General features: G+C 37.6%; 1 protein-coding gene across 2 annotated transcripts in view; it reads right to left on the minus strand.

Moving 5' to 3' along the window:
- Positions 1-17,243, minus strand: part of LOC124622150 (D-threo-3-hydroxyaspartate dehydratase-like) — a 130,601-nt gene that overhangs the window by 20,885 nt on the left and 92,473 nt on the right. For both annotated transcript variants that reach the window (XM_047147788.1, XM_047147787.1), the window contains exons 5-6: positions 10,419-10,614; positions 2,728-2,833 (exon numbers count right to left, since the gene is read on the minus strand). In XM_047147788.1, coding sequence (XP_047003744.1) covers positions 2,728-2,833; positions 10,419-10,614 — 302 coding nt within the window. The remainder of the gene's footprint in view (positions 1-2,727; positions 2,834-10,418; positions 10,615-17,243) is intronic.

The raw sequence follows: 17,243 nt of genomic DNA on the forward strand, positions 1-17,243 counted from the left end.
TATTTGCAGGAGAATGGAAAATATTGGTAGAAGCCAACCTCCAGCAAGATCAGTTTTGGTTCCAGAGAAATGGAAGAACACATGAGGCAATACTGACCTTACGATGTATCTTAGAAGATAGGTTGAAGAAAGGCAAACCTATGTTTATAACATTTCTAGACTTAAAGATAGTTTTTGAAAATACTGACTGGAATACTCTCTTTGAAATTCAGAAGGTAGCTGGAACAAACTCAGGAAGCGAAAGGTTATACACAACTTGTACAGAAACCAGACTATAGTTAGAGAGTAGAAGCAGATGAAAGAAAAGCTGTCATTGAGAATGGAGTGAGAGAGGGTCATAGCCTGTCCCCAACATTAATCAATCTATAAATTGAGCAAACAGTAAACAAGAACAAAGAAAAATTTGGAGAAGAAATTAAAGTCAGAGAGGAGAAATAAAAACTTTGAGGTTTGCAAATGACATTGTATTTTTGTAACTGGCAGAAAAAACAGAGTTGAAAGAGCAGTAGAACAGGATGGGTAGTACCTTTAAACAAGGTCATGAAATGAGCATCAGCAAAAGTAAAACAAAGGTAATGGAATGTAGATAAATTTAACTCAGGCAATTTGTAGGTAAACTAATTCAGGTAATTCTTAAGGAATTAAATTAAGAAATGAGATGCTAAACGTAGTAGATGAGTTAAAGCAACTGAAGTAGAGAGGATATAAAATAAATATTGCCTATACAAGGAAATAACTTCTGAAAAAGAGGACTCTTTAACATCTGCTACAAATTTAGGTGTTAGGAAGTCTACTTTGAAGATATTTGTCTGGAGCTACACCTTTTTTTAATGGCTTTTTGGCATTACCCATACAGCCTGCCACAGAACCATAAAAAACAACAATTATCTGTTATTTCCATTTAAACTGAACTTAAGTCAATGATCTAAGCAAATTAAAATTTATGTGTATAATGTAAAAAAATTCTATTTTCCTATATTCTTATTTGAACCTCTGTTATGAAATCATATAAGAGCGTATACAGTTTTTTGTCTTCTGTTGTGAAAAGTGTTTCAATTATTGTTCATAAAGCATTGCCAGAAATGATCATGCCCTGTATCAGTTTTATAGTTTCCTGATGCCTTCTGGGGCAGCCAAAGAAAATGTCAAACATCTTCCCCACAGCTGCATTTACATGAAGAAGATGGGGTCATTCAGAGGTCGTAGAGATATTGCCAGGATCTCCTGTAATTGAATCGAAGTTATGCCATCGTCACTATAAAGTTTCTGTCTTATCTCCAATTTTGGTACCAGGGACGTGATGGGAGATTGGGTACCTCTGTGGCATAGCATCTTTCTTTAATTTCGTAAGACAACTGGAGGTTTTCATTGCATCAGACCCTGATTGTAGTCCTTGTGGTATGAAGAAGATCACTGACTGGCATAGATAAATAGATGTGGAATGCCAACAATTAGATGTATAGATCAAATAACTAATGAGGAAATACTGAACCAAAAAAGGGGAAAAAAGGAAGTTATGGTACAGCTTGACTGAAAGAAGGGACTGGTTGACAGGACTCATTCTGAGGCATCAAAGAATTGTCAATTTGATATTGAAGGGAAGTGTGGGCGCAAAAACTGCAGAGGGAAACCAAGAGATGAATATGAGGTCTGTTCAAACAATTCCAGAACTTTGTACATAATTTTTTTTCTACACTTACCTTTTACTTATTGTACATGATCTCCTTCCAAACACTCTACTCCACAATTGATACATCACTCCCAATACCATTTTCACTTCCAGAAGCAGTCTTGGTATGCCTCTTGCTGGATCGCATGAAGTGCCATCTCCGAATTTTCTTTTATCTTGTCTATCGTTGCAAATCTTTGTCCCTTCAATTGGTTTTAAAAAATAATGTCCACAGGTGGCTGGTCTGGAGAATCATGAATGTGTGGGTGCATTATCATAATGCAATAGCCACGAATTGTCTCACCACATTTCAGGCCATTTCCTTCTCACATTTTCCTTCTCACATTTCATAACATGATCCAACTGAAATGCTTCCACAATCTCTCATACAGTCAGTTTTCGATTAGCATGCACAATTTCATTGACATTCCTGACATGAGCTTCATTGGTAGACATCAAAGGGCATCCTAAACAAGGGTCAACTTTAACTTCCGTCCAGCCATTTTTAAACCCTCTGAACCATTCATAACACTGAGTATGGCTTAAGCATTCATCACTGTAGGCTTCCTGCATTATTTGTTGTGCCTCTGTAAAGATTTTCTGGAGTTTCACACAAAATTTAATCCGGATGCATTGCCCCTCTAACTTTATCATCTAGAAATTTGCAAACTGTGTGAGACAACATTCTGCTCAATACAACACTGAACAATAACTAACAGACATACAACAATGAAACTTCCAGCAGTTACACATTAAACACAAGTGTGTGCAAGGATGCCAACTGCTTTACACTCCAACACATGATTGGCACAAAATTACAAATTACGTATGTTCTGAAATTTTTTGAACAGACTTCATACAGGAAACAGTGTCAAGTGGATGTAAACTGCAGTACTTATTTGGACTTGATGAGGATTGCGCAAGAAGGACCAGCAAGGATAGCTACATCAAACCAGTCTTTGGAATGATGAACAACAAGAAATATTTTAAGAATTTTATAAAAGAAAATTTTCCTTCATTCTCTCCAAAAATTGTTGTATTTCATTTCATATACTTACATGGTAAGGGTACAGTAACAGTTCAGTTCCAACTGGGTATCGATCGAAATCTAGGTTACCATCAACACCTTCAACTTTGCCCACTTCTTGTGACATTTCAATTAACCTGGAACAATAATAATCAAGGTCAGTGAGAAAGGAAGAAGAAAAGTAGAAAGATATCATTCAGTATTCAGTATTCAGTATTCAGTTTATTCACCATTGACCACTTACAGCGGAATAGGTCTGAACATTAAATATACAATTAACAACAACTTTACAGTAAAGTTTTTACAATTTAATTCCTTTTCTTTTAGGAATATTCTTATATACTAATGTCAATGCTTATTTCAAAATATTCTGTTATCTTATAAAATGGGTGTTTGAGAAGCCAGTCATAAACCTTACGTTTGAAAATATTATTGGTCAGTGACCGAGCAGATGCTGGAAGTTTATTGAAGAGTTTTAAACTCATTATCTTGTGTGAGTTTGCAGTCTTTGTGAGTCTGTGTCTTGGTATGTCAAAGTCCAGTTTGCCTCTGGTGTTGTGGGGATGTATGTTCTCTCTGGTCTCGAACTCATTTAAGTTGCTTTTGACATAAAGCAGGGCTGTGTAGATGTATAGATTCACCACAGTTAATATCATGTGCTTGATAAAGAGGGGATGGCAGTGTTCCTTGGGCTTAGCTTTGCTTATTATTCTAATTACTTTTTTTTGAATTTTCAGAATTTCACTGACAAAGCAAGAATGTCCCCATAACAATATGCCGTAGGAAATGTGTGACTGAAAGAGGCCAAAATATACCACCTTTAGATACTCATAAGTGACTATATCTGTCAGTCTCCAGATGAGATAACACACTCTTGCTATTCTCTTGCAGATATGGCTAATGTGTTCCTCCCAGTTTAATTTTGAGTCAATGTGGAATCCTAATAATTTTATTGATTTGCTTTCAACAGCTGTAGTTAAACCCAGAATTAGCTCTTGTGTTTTATCAGGATTACACAGGAGTTCATTAGAAGAAAACCAATCCATTACTAGTTCTAGTTTTTCCTGTGTTGCCTGATGCAGTTCTGTTGTGTCATGGTGTGTATTGAGCAACGTTGTATCATCTGCATAACACACAACTGAATTTGCTCCTACATGGTAAGGTAAGTCATTAATTGCAATGATAAACAGAAAAGGACCTAGGACTGAGCCCTGAGGCACTCCAGTTCGAACTTCCTTCAGTGAGGAGCATCTATTTTTAATTGATACATACTGTCTCCTGTTACTTAAGTATGATTCGATTACATCCAAGGATGGTTTGTGTATGCCATAAAATTCCAGTTTTGCAAGTAGGGTGTTAGATGGTATGCAGTCGAAGGCTTTGCTAAGATCGCACAGTACGATTGACACTAGATCCTTATTTTCGAATGCAGTTAACACCTGGTTAACAACTTCAGTGACAGCAGTAGTGGTGTTTTTACCATGCTGATATGCAAATTGTCTGTTGGAGAGGAGATCATGCTTATCAAAATAGTTATTTAGTTGACTGTACATTACATATTCAAAAACTTTAGAAAAAATTGGGACAATAGAAACTGGTCGATAGTTTTGGGGCAGATGCTTATCTCCCTTTTTAAAGACCGGTATTACTTTAGCAGTTTTGAGTGCATCTGGGAAAACTCCAGATTCTAAACAAATATTAAAAATAAAAGAAAGAGGTTGACAGATAAGGTGTATTATTTTTTTCATTAGATAATTAGAAAACCAATAACAGTCCATGCTTTTGGAGTTGGTGAACCTTGCCACAGCTTTTACAATATCCTCTGGGGTGACAACATTCCAGTGGAAAGTATACATACTATGGGGCACAGCACAAAGATGATCTAGTGCACAAGTGCCATTTTGCTTGATTTTGTTTTTCAGCTCACTCACTGAGGTTAGGAAGTAATTATTTACTTCTTCTGGGACCAGCATTGCATCTTGTGTATGGGTTTGTGAATTATATTGGTTGATGATATCCCATGCTGCTTTACATTTGTTGGGAGCACTTTCAATGTAATGTTCACATGCTTGTTTTTTGGCCAAGGACAGTTTGTCTTTGTAGATTTTTTTACATTTTAGATAAGCTCTATAAGAAGTATTATCTAGCTCAGGTCCTTCTTTACAAGAATTTTTATATATTCTGTACAGTCTGAGCATCTCCTCCCTAGTGAGAGCTAGCTCATCTGTATACCATTTTAGCTGTTTGTTTTTCTGTTTATGTTTAGGGCTACTTTTGATTAATGGTGAGCAGGAGTACCATAACTCTATGAGTATTTCCAGGAATTTGTTAAACACCATTTCACCAGCACCCTTTCCAGGTTGTGTGTTGTATACAAAGTCCCAGTTAACATAAGATATTCTGTCAATAAATAAATTAATATATTCCTCTTTCTGCCCTCTTACCCATGTGGCATTAGACTTGATTCTGACTGATTTAGGCAACTGATCACAGGAGAATGTTAAAATCAATGGTTCATGATCAGCTAGGGCTCCACTGGCAAGTCTGACGTCGTACATATCTCTAGAAAAATTTACTATAATATTATCTAAGCACGCCTTATCCCGTGTTGGTGTGTAATTTGTACATTGTAAATTTAGTGATCTTAAGATATTAAAAAACGTTCTAGTAACATGTTCATCACTGTTGGCCATTTCAATGTTGAAATCGCCACAGATAATTAGTTTTATGTTAGATTTTAGTATTTTCCTCATAAGCAGCTCAAATCTTTCGAAAAATGTATTTACATTTCCTCCTGGTGATCTATATAAGCTAACAATTATGGTATTCTCTACGTTTAGTCTTATACAGCTAAATTCTCCATCTAGTTCTGCACAGTAAGAGCTAACATCTATTTTAGTAAACATTATACTATCTTTAACAAATATTAGGGCACCTCCATTCTTTCTTTCACTTCTACACATAATGTCTCCAACAGCATACCCCTGAGGAACAAAATATTGTACTTGATCGTCTGTCAGCCAATGTTCTGAGATACAAACAACATCAACGTTTTCAATACTGCACAAATGTTCTAATTGTAATACTTTGTTCCTAATGCAGCGAATGTTCGTTTGCATCACAGTAACAGATTTATCTTTATTGTTTATTGTCTGAGAACACTCTCTCATTCGAATGTCGCTTTTAGCAGCTAGTTCAAGTACAGGAGGTTTATTACCCGCCGATTCACAGACTTTTATACTAAAAAATGACTTACATTCCAGGTATTACTCAAACCGCTACTTTCGTAGATCGTTTTATTCCGTGTGAGTCTTTCTTTAATTATTTCATTGACACGATCGCAAACAAACTTTCTCCCTTCATAGTTTAGGTGGCGCCCGTGTCTGGTGTGAAGGTTACGCTTAAGTTTACTTATATCGACCACAGCACAATTTGCGTATTCAGAGCACAGTTTCTTTATTTTAATATTCGTTCTTCGAATTTCTTTATTAACGCACGAACTATAGATTAGATCGTGCCTATGAGGCACTGTAGCAACAACTGTATTCCTTGATTTATTTTTTTCTAGAAAGTTCTGAAGCACTTTTACGCAGACATCTGCTTCATTTTTCGCAACATCATTTGATCCCGTTATGCAAACGACAAAGTCATTTTCTTGCGTGGATTTTGTTTGAATGCCAGCGTCTAAAACGTGTTTAGTTCCCGCTCCAGGTTTAACAACACTGGTCACTGCTAAGTCTCGATTTATTTCTGGAAACATATTTGATAAATTCCTGCCATGGCTATCTGTTAGAAAAAGCACACTGTTCTTTTTACCTGTTGTTTCCCGTTTATCAACATTTTTCCCAGAGTGACCATTCGTTTTCAACGCATTGTCTTTTGAATGGTCTGGATAATTTACACTGTCTTTAACTCCATCACTGGACTGCAGAACACCGTATTTGTTTTTATCCGTAAATGTAACTGCTGTTGCAAAGTTCGTTTTCATTTTTCCAGCTAAAGTCCTACCTTTGTGTCTCACTTCTGTCCACTCGGACGATTTGTGCCTTTCGTCAGGTGCCACTTCGGATGATTTGTTCTTCGACCGTAGTTCCCGATTTTCATTCTTGAGTGTGGTGATTTCGCTTCTTAAAGTGTTGATTAAGAATTGTAGACCTGAAACTCGTTCTCTTAAATTTGTTATTTCGACGTTACAATTCTCGCACACTCCCTTTTTTAGTACATAACTGTAACTTTTTCTCGTCTTAGGGTTATACACTTCTACACTCGCGGCCATATTGCTATCATAATTGTAGTGGTGCCAACTAATGTTACTGTGGAAAACAAATTTCTGGTGCAACATTACTACTGACCACTGTTGTCCGACTACTCAGATGGTGCTGATCTTCAGGCATGCTCTCTGAAAAGATCATGCTAGATTTTATTTTATTTTATTGCATATAAGTCAATTCAGAGCCAGTCGACTATTTGTGCTAGATGGAACTGTGACATGACTTGGGCTGGACCTTGCTTGGAATACAGATATCTGAACTGTATCTTGTACACATAATTCTTTTTATGAATTAACTCAATTTTCAGTGCATATAGATACCCTTATATTGTTAACAACCTGGAGACAGTAGAGTTCACTGGTGTAGCTGTTGACATAGTTTCTTATAAAATTTTATTTTTGCTATATAATCAAATATTTAATAGTATTATTAAATAATTCATAATTATATGCTTAACACAGTGTGTACTGACTGTTTAAGGTGATTTAGGACTCAGAAACATTGCTATTTTAACAAGGAATATTGTGAGTGCAAAGATAGAATTCTTTGTACATCTGATCTGGAAGGAGGAAGAAGCAGTATGCTAAGATGATCATTATTTTCAATAGATTATTGGAGAATACTGTGAAAAGTAATTACTTACAACTGATTGAGTTATATTGCAAATGATGATACTGAATCAAAAGGGAACTAAAAAGTTACCGTTACTTACAGTTGGTTAAGTTATGTTACAAATTAAGAACATACACCAAATGGAGAATTCATTTGAGAAAACTGTAAAATTACAAGAAGACGGAATCACTGGTCAGTTCTTACCTTTAGATCATGAAATTCCAGTATTGCTGAGGGATGCATTTAAAATTGAAAAAACTTCTCCAAGTTCTTGAAGCTGTTAGTTCTTTCCTCAGAGAGCAAACAGAGATAGGTTTAGAAATGAAGGTGTAAAGGGACACCTTTCCTCAACAGAAGTAACCGATACCAAAAATATTTCTTTTCAAATTTTGAATAGGTTAATATTATGTCAGCTGTTTTTCTAAAAGAATTTCATATGGTATTTTAAACATTGTATTATATTTCAGACTAAAATCCATAAAAAGAAATTACTTTATTTTCGTTGTTACAATTGATATGTAATAGCTCTGTAAGTATGTACAGTTGAAATTATTTTGTTTTAGAAACATTTAAAATTACGAAATATTCAACACAATTAAAATTTCTATTATTAATTACACAATCTAACACTAATTGTTATGTTTACTTCTGAATTCATTTATAGAATAATAATATAAATTCATTTGTCAAGAGAATTTGTGAACTCTTTGAAACATTGTTAGTACCACAGAGTGAAGCCGTAGCTGGCATGCCTTTGATGTGTTTTTATTTTTCGGAAGAACAATGTAATTTTTGGCTTTGTTGAAGTGGAAATTGTAAAGACAGTGTGATACAGAAAAATGTGAAAGAATAAAATTATCATGCAAACAGAAATTACAAAGAAGGCTTACTTCAGAAATTAGTATGTCAATTGGAACTCCGAGTACCTGTAATGTCAAAAATTTCAGCTTCAAGAATTATCCCCTAGACATGAAGAACTGGAGCCAACTAAGAGAAAAGAAGATAAGTAAAAAGCTTATTGTAAATCTTATTCCCCTCTGATATTTCGCAGTTAATTTTGGCAGAGCTAAAGGAAACGAAGACAGATAACAATAGCATATTTAGTGCGCTTAATGATCAGTCAACCAAAAAATTTACTTCACCACAAGAATAAGTAAATGACCTGAAAACTGAAAACAATTTTAAAATGGATATGGTACAATATCAAATAAACCAACTTAGTAATCAGGCTTCAGAGCTAAAATATGGTTGTCAGAGGGGTTAATAAGTGTGAATGAAGAAGTTGATGTTTTCGAAAACAAATCTTTTGTTTTGGAAAATGAGCTAGAAAGTGAATCAGCAAGACAATCAAAAAATGTTATGACGTCAGAACTGAACAGAAGGCCGTAGCAGGAAAAATGGAACAAAACATTACCAGTTTAGACCAAAACATTTTAAATGTTGAAAACAAAATTCAAACTAATGTAACTGTTTTAGATAAAAAAAATTTTAGCAGTTGAGTCAAACTACATTTGATTTGGCGAACAAAAGATTTGCAATAATATGGTTCTGGCAGTTTTTGTCTACAACATTTGATTTGGTGAACAGAAAATTTGCAATACTATATACACACAGTGAACAAGCTATACCTGAGACATTAAAGATCAGTTTAAAGCAGTTTCTATGTTTGCAACCATTTGTTATTTTTAACACTGTTTTATATAGTCGAAAAGAAACAAATGTGGCATCTTAGAAAATAAAAATGATGCTTATTTATTATGAAACAAACTGCACACATACATTTTTAGTGTCCTTGTGTCAAAGACGCATTGAAAACATACAGTAACTACATCACACAGAAATGTATGTGCAATTCCTCCCCACCAACACCAGCTTTTCTGAATTGCGCAGGTGGGAACTTTCCCTGTAATACATCCTATGTTCCCGTACCCCTGCTGGCCTCAACCTTCGTTAGTCATTGTCCTCACCCATCCAGCCCCCTCCCTGTTCCCATTCCAGAACTACACAGCCCTCATTTCATGGCCACACCCGGTCTTTTAATTTCTTTTTATTTCTCTCCTTTCCGCTACTTACCCCCTCCCCACTCCGCACCTTCTCTCCTGCCCTCCGACTAAACTGCAACACTTCACTGTCCGCCACTCCTACCATACTATCCCTCCCCCTCCCCACCCCAGCATCCTCCTTACCCCCACCCAGTCACCACTGCAGATGTGTGTGCAAGTTGCGTTTGCGTTTGCATTTGTGTGTGTGTGTGTGTGTGTGTGTGTGTGTGTGTGTGTGTGTGTGTGTGTGTGTGTGTGTGTGTGTGTGCGCGCGCGTGTATGTGTGGGCGCACACACGCGCTCGCGCGCATCTGTGTGTATACTGCTGACAAAGGCCCTAATGGCCGAAAGCTATAATTGTGTGAATCTTTTTGTCATGCCTGTTGCGACTTAGCATCTCCGCTATATGGTGAGTAGCAACTTTCCTTCTCTGGTACCATTACATTCCATCCTGGATTTTCCATTGTCTAATACTTAAATATGCACACTCAGGCATATATGTGAACATACACCATCAATGTGTGTGTGTGTGTGTGTGTGTGTGTGTGTGTGTGTGTGTGTGTGTGTGAGAGAGAGAGAGAGAGAGAGAGAGAGAGAGAGAGAGAGAGACAGAGAGAGAGACTTGCCACCTACAACGCCCCCCCCCCCCCCCAAACATTCACACACAGGCATGTGCACAAGCCACAGTGCACTGCACACACACACACACACACACACACACACACACACATTACTTCATTGGAAGAGCTAATTCTTGCCCTGGTTATCTCATGTAAGTCACACAAACAACCACTTACTTTAGATTTGGATGATTCTCAAATAGGGCATATCCTGCAACAAATTTATTAGCATTCAGTCCTTGTTTGGTTAGCCCAGTGAATCCACAATCAATAAGCATCTGTTTTCGATGTGGGTAATGACCAATAACACGAGTCATAACCCTACAAGCCACATCATCCAAGGAACATGAATGCAGAGATGCCTGCTGAAGATCTGAAAACAGAGTGCATTTTTGTATGTTTTCTCAGATAATGTGAAAGAAAATTTGCAAGTAATCTTACACAAAAAGTGGAAATCACTGAAATCTATAGACATTAATGAAGCTAAATGTACCAGTACATCCAGAAGAACTCATTCATTCTCAACCAGATTCAAATACACTAGAAAGTTATACTAAAAGAGTTCTATATCAATAATCTTATGAAATTGATAACTTTTATTGTGTTTGTGGTATTGATGTGACTGTCAAATGAAAGATTTGAAAAAGAGTAAGTATTAGTTTCACCAAGTGTTCTTATACTTTTGATATCTGTATTTGGCTATGGAATATGGTATAATTAAAGACTTTCTTACAGTCATTAAATTGTTAAGGTCACCCTGTAAATAAATAAATAAAATCCTATATAACATGTTTTAGAGTCAACCAAGACCTATTGACTGATTCCAGCTCTACGTACCTGCAAAAGCATTCAGGAAAAGACCCAGGGACCCCCACCTGCTGACTTCCCTATTTCTGTCATCTTGCTTTTTATGTCCATTACATTTTTATCCTTTTCCCGACTAGATCTGCTCACATCCTCTGTGGACATTTCTACTTCTGGACACATCATTCTTGGAATCAAGAGACTGATGACCTTAGTGTTTAGTCCCTTAGTCCAACCCCCTCCCTTTGTCCCATTCAACCACCTTACCATTAATAAAAAGGGATGGTCTAACACTTGACTCTTAAAAATAGTTAGATCCTCTCAGATAATCCATATACCACATGAAAGGTAGTGGTTCTTGCCTCAATTTAATGTAATCCCATGGTTTTATTAAGGTACCACAGTGTCAAAGTAGATAACATAGGAAACTATTACATTGTTTAATTAATTGTGCATGCACCTATGTAGTAATCAAGTATAATTTAATTTTGTTAGAAGCAGAATAAAGAGACACATCTATTGATTTACAACACTAATATGTGAAGAGTGCCAATTTTGAATTCTCATTGTTAACATGCAATTGTTTGTTATTTCAATGGTAGTCAGGGAAAGCTGTGTGTTTATACGGGCAGGGATGGGAAGCAATCAATGGATCTTACTTTTGCGGGCTGGAAGGGAGTTGGTGTTAAGTGCATGGAGGTAATATACATGTGACATGAATGGCAAATTCTGTTGTGATTCCAGACAAATAAAGAGTGTTTTTGAGAAGTTTTAACCTCCGAGTTGATTAAATCATCTTGTAGATCACCATTTCTCTCATGCAGTTTAATTAATACTGCCATGTTCACTGTTTTTAGGCAGGCTAATGTACAAACATGATTATACAACAAACAGTCAAAATAAACAGTCAATTAACTACAGAAGGGAAACTGACAACTGTGCAGCTTCTGCCACATTGAGCTCCCTAGGCCATATAACAGAGTCAATATTTTGTGCAGGTCAGAGCATAAGCAAGCACTCAGCTCACAATGCCAAAATGAGATTTTGTTACGTTGCAGAGTTCTCCTGTTCAACAATCCCTATGAGAAAATTTTTCAACAATTCCTGTAAGAGAATTTATCAACCCTCCCCACCACCACCACTTCCTTTTTCTGAGCAAATAATGTTATGTCCATCACCAGAAATAAAGTCAAAATAAGACATAGAAATGGGCTTAAAATGGTATTTTAAATTCATAATCATTATATTATTTTAAGTGTTCCTCAAATGAATGTGAGGAAAATAGATTTTAAGACTTTATAGAGATGGTCATTATATATGGACCAAAAGGTTGAAAGAGCCCACAAGGTCGAACCAACAGGGATTGGTCACTTCCTTTACGGAAGAATTATCCCAGCATTCACTTTAGTGAAGCAAGGAAAATTGGGAAATCCTAAATCTGGACTACAAGATAGAGGCTGAATCACATTCCATGCAGCATACCTTAATTATTGTGCCACCTGGTTTATTAAATAGAAATCAGCCTTCCTCAACAGCTTCACTGCATCACAACTCTGAGCTTCAATTTTCGGGAATGAGATTTTATGTTCAGCCAGCGCACAGTGAATATGTATCAACATGACTTGCTGATGTTATGTGGGCAATATAGATAAATGTAAAACTGGTCCAGCACATTATTGTGTAATTTGTGGTGGTATAAGCTGCAGCTGACATTGATGTTTATCAAGGATTTTTAAGGGCAGGACAGTCTGCCACAATGTATAACATTGCTCTGGTACAGTGTATCATGTAAAGGATAGGCATGCATAGAAGGCTTGGCCTAATATGAACAAGTCCACTTATCATCACAGGGTGAACAACCTGTATTTTTTTTAAAAACAACCCTTAGGTTCATACCCTGTATGTACACATATTGCAACCAATATGCTTTTCCAAAGTGACATGGTTAGGTGGATTTCTGTCATTGGAAGTCATATTTTATGATTAATTTTGCAGAAAATGATAACACACACATCAATTAGGCTACAGTTTATCTCACTGTGCAGTCATGGCTGTTGTAAACCTTACCCAATGCCTGATAGCAAATCCTTATAAATACAGACAATTAACTTAAAATTACATGGTGGGGATGGGGGTAACGGCTTACAATTTCCAGTAAAGAACAGGTCAGTTTTTGTGCTATCTGTTTTATTTTGTCTGCCAACACATGTGCTAACTGTAGGTCTGATGTTCTGAAGTTTGTGGATTTCAATTAATAGCTTACTAATGGCCACAGTTGTTGGAGTAATAAAATTAATATGGTTAACAGTAAGAAATGATAAACAGAGTAATTCTGTTGCTGACAATGGATAAGAACTTTCTCCTAGGGTTCTGTCATCAGTCTGGAACAGTTCATGTCTTGTGCTGACATATTATTCCTATTTGCAATCACTTTTTAGCTGTGTGGTTCTTTCTGGGGATCAAAGGCATAAAACATGAATACAATTTTTAAACTTTAGGAAAGTACTGTAAGAATAATAACTTGATGTAGTGGTGATGTAAAGGACTCTTTACAAAACTTATTATATCATATTTCATTACCATACATTGTATCATATATCATACTACATCCATTTAATATGGATAGATTTAGTATGATATATGATAAAACGTGTGATGATAAAATATGATATAATAAGTTTTGTGAAGAGTCCTTTACATCACCACTACATCAAGTTATTGTTCTTACAGTACTTTCCTACAGTTTAAAAATTGTATTCATGTTTTATCCATATTAAATTATGTTTTCAGATGTTGAGTATTTCCATTGATATATGTTTATAAAACAGGGTATATTTTCTGCACCAAGTGAATAGAACCCCCAATTTGTTGTGTATTTTAGAACAATATTAATAAGTATTTCAGTTACGCACAAGCATGGACCAAGAAGAAATTTGGACTCACATTACCAAAGAAAAACTATCAAAAAACTCAAAATAGCATTCCCTATCAGGGAGAAAAGTACAATAAATTGCACAAGGAGATGAAAGAGATAATTAAAATACATTTGTGGAAAAAGGCAGCTGAAACATTTGCAGAAAGAACCACAATCCACCACCTACAACTGATCCCAACCTCACAATCCTACCTGCCGACAAAGGCACCACCACTGTGGTTTTGAACTGTATGGATTACCTGGTGAAAGGACTCCACCAGCTGTCATATTTGTCCACCTACAAATGTTGCTATAGTGACCCCATTCCAGAAATCCAACATAGTCTCCAGTCTCTCCTCAGATACTTATGCCTATCTCAGAGCCTCTCCCCTGAGTGTATCTCTCTCCTCACCCCTACCACTCTCCACACTCCTACCTAGTCCGCAGCTTGTGGTCTCGCGGTAGTGTTCTCGCTTCCCGAGCCCGGGGTCCCGGGTTCGATTCCCAGCGGGGTCAGGTATTTTCACCTGCCTCGAAATGACTGGGTGTTGTTGTGTCGTCTTCATCCTTATCATTCATCCTCATTATGGTCGGAGGAAGGCAATGGCAAACCACCTCCACTAGGACCTTGCCTAGTACGGCGGTGCGGGTCTCCCGCATCGTCCGCGACACTCTGTTACGGAGTATGTGGGACTTCATCATCATCATCATCATCATCATCATCATCATCATCATCATCATCTTCATCATCCCCACCACCACCACCATCTTCTACGTACTTCCTAAAGCCCATAAACCCAACCACCCAGGACACACCATAGCGGACATTTACTGTGCCCCCACTTAGAGAATCTTTGCTCACTTGGACCAACATCAGCTGTTACTCGTAATTCACCCTCCTATATAGAAGACACCATCTATTTCCTCCATTGACTCTCCACTGTTCCTGTTCCTTTACCATCCAGCACCCTGCTCTTCACTATTGATGCCACCTCCCTCTACACTAACATCCCCAATGCTGCTACTGAACACTACCTTTCCCAATGCCCAACTGACTTCACACCTACAACCTCCTCCCTAGACACCAAGACCAACTATATCCTCGCCCACAATTAATTCTCTTTGAAGGCATCACTCACAAAGAAATCAATAATAAGGCACTAGACACTCACATGGCACAATCCAATGCCAACCTGTTCATGGGCCACCTAGAAGAATCCTTCTAACTATCCAGAAACCCAAACCCTTCACCTGGCTCAGATTCATCGATATCTTCATGGTCCTAACTGAGGGTGAGGACATACTATCCATTTTCCTCCAGAACCTCAACACAGTCTTCCCCTCCCTCCCCCCCCCCCCCTCTTCCTCCAAAAGCTCAATGCATTCTCTCTCCCCTGTTCAGTTCATAAATGCATCCTCAACCCAACAAGTCACCTTCCTTGATGTTGACCTTCACCTCAAGGATGGCTCTACCACTACCTCTTTCTACATCAGACCTCCCAATCACCAGCAACACCACACCTTACCTCACCCCTACCATGCTATCCCTCCATCTCCCCACCTTAGCCTCCTCCTTACCCTCACCACCTACAAATTGTTTCCCCATCAGGTCCAGTTGCTGTATGCAGGATGGCTTCATGGCTTGAGATAGTGCTCATACAGAGTGATAATTATTGAACTACATGAAATAAAATCATCATAACTTCTGAACAGTTTGTGTTAGGACATTCAAACTGCACAGTTGGCCATGGGGCATGATGGGCACTTGTGAAGGCCTACTATATGGGCAATAACAGCCCAACTGTGGCTCAAATGAAGTTCTAGATCAAGTTTAAACTGAAGACAACCAGTCCAAGTGTACTAATATTCAGAAGCTTGAGAGAATGGGTAGTGTTCGTGATGACAGTGTTGGCAATACCAGTCATCCAAAAAGGATGAAAATGCTCAAAAACATTGAGAAGATGTGCACTGTGTTTCAAACCAGCCCCAGGAAATCGATCAGACGAGCTGCACAACAGGTGGGAATCAACTGGAAGACTCTGCGACAAATTGTTGCTGAAGACCTGCATCTCTTCCTATACAAAATGCAAACCCATAAGCCATTAAGCCACAGGGCCATGGAACAGCAGTTGTGTTTCGCCAACACTGTTGTCCACAAAATTGACAAACAGGACTTTGATGCGAATATGGTTTGGTTTAGCAACAACGCCCACTTTCATTTGGATGGGTAAGTCAGTAAGCAAAATTGAAGCATTTGGGGGGCTGAGAACCAGCATTTCATGTTGCCTGAACGGGTGACTGTGTGGTGTGCCATGTTCAGTCATGGAATAATCAGTGCAATATTTCTTGATGGCACTGTGACTGCTGAACACTGTGAAGGTTTTGGAAGATGATTTCATCTCCATTACTCAAAGTGACTCTGATTTTGACAAGATGTGGTTAAGACAAGATGGAGATTGACCCTGTCATAGCAGGTCAGCGAAGTCCTGGAGGAGGATTTTGGGAACTGCATTCTGGCTCTGGGGCACCCAGAGGCCACTGGCATGGGCCTCAATTGGCTGTCATATCCTCCATAGCCGAACACATGTGACTCCTTTTTGTGGGCTTTATCAAAGACAAAGTGTACAGCAATAACCGCAAAACCATTGCTGAGCTGAAAACAGCTGTTCAGGAGGTCATCAACAGCATCAACGTTCCGACACTTCAGCGGTTCATGCAGAATTTTGCTATTCATCTGCACCACACCATCACCAATGATGGCAGGCATATCAAACATATCATAACCTAGATCTGAATATCTGTTGTGACATTTACATGTTGAATATTTTTTTTTCATGTAGTTTAATAATTGTCACCCTGTATGTGTGTGAATTGTACTTGTGCAAATTTGTATGTGTTTTTTTACTGTAGAAAATGGCATTTTGCCTGAAAGGTCAGATGTATAGCATTCTTTTTGTCATGTCTGTCTACAACTCAGTGTCCCCTATATATTGTGAGTATCAATCAGTCCTTTTCATGATATTGTTATTCCATCCTGGATTTTCCATTTGTTAGTAATAAAATGATTTATTATAAACAACAATATATAATAATATAATAGAAGGAAACATTCCACGTGGGAAAAATTATATATAAAAACAAACATGAGGTGACTTACCGAATGAAAGCGCTGGCAGGTCGATAGACACACAAACAAACACAAACATACACACAAAATTCAAGCTTTCGCAGCAAACTGTTGCCTCATCAGGAAAGAGGGAAGGAGAGGGGAAGACGAAAGGAAG

The sequence above is a fragment of the Schistocerca americana genome, chromosome 7 (genome assembly GCF_021461395.2).
Source record: "Schistocerca americana isolate TAMUIC-IGC-003095 chromosome 7, iqSchAmer2.1, whole genome shotgun sequence".
Lineage (NCBI taxonomy): Eukaryota > Metazoa > Arthropoda > Insecta > Orthoptera > Acrididae > Schistocerca > Schistocerca americana.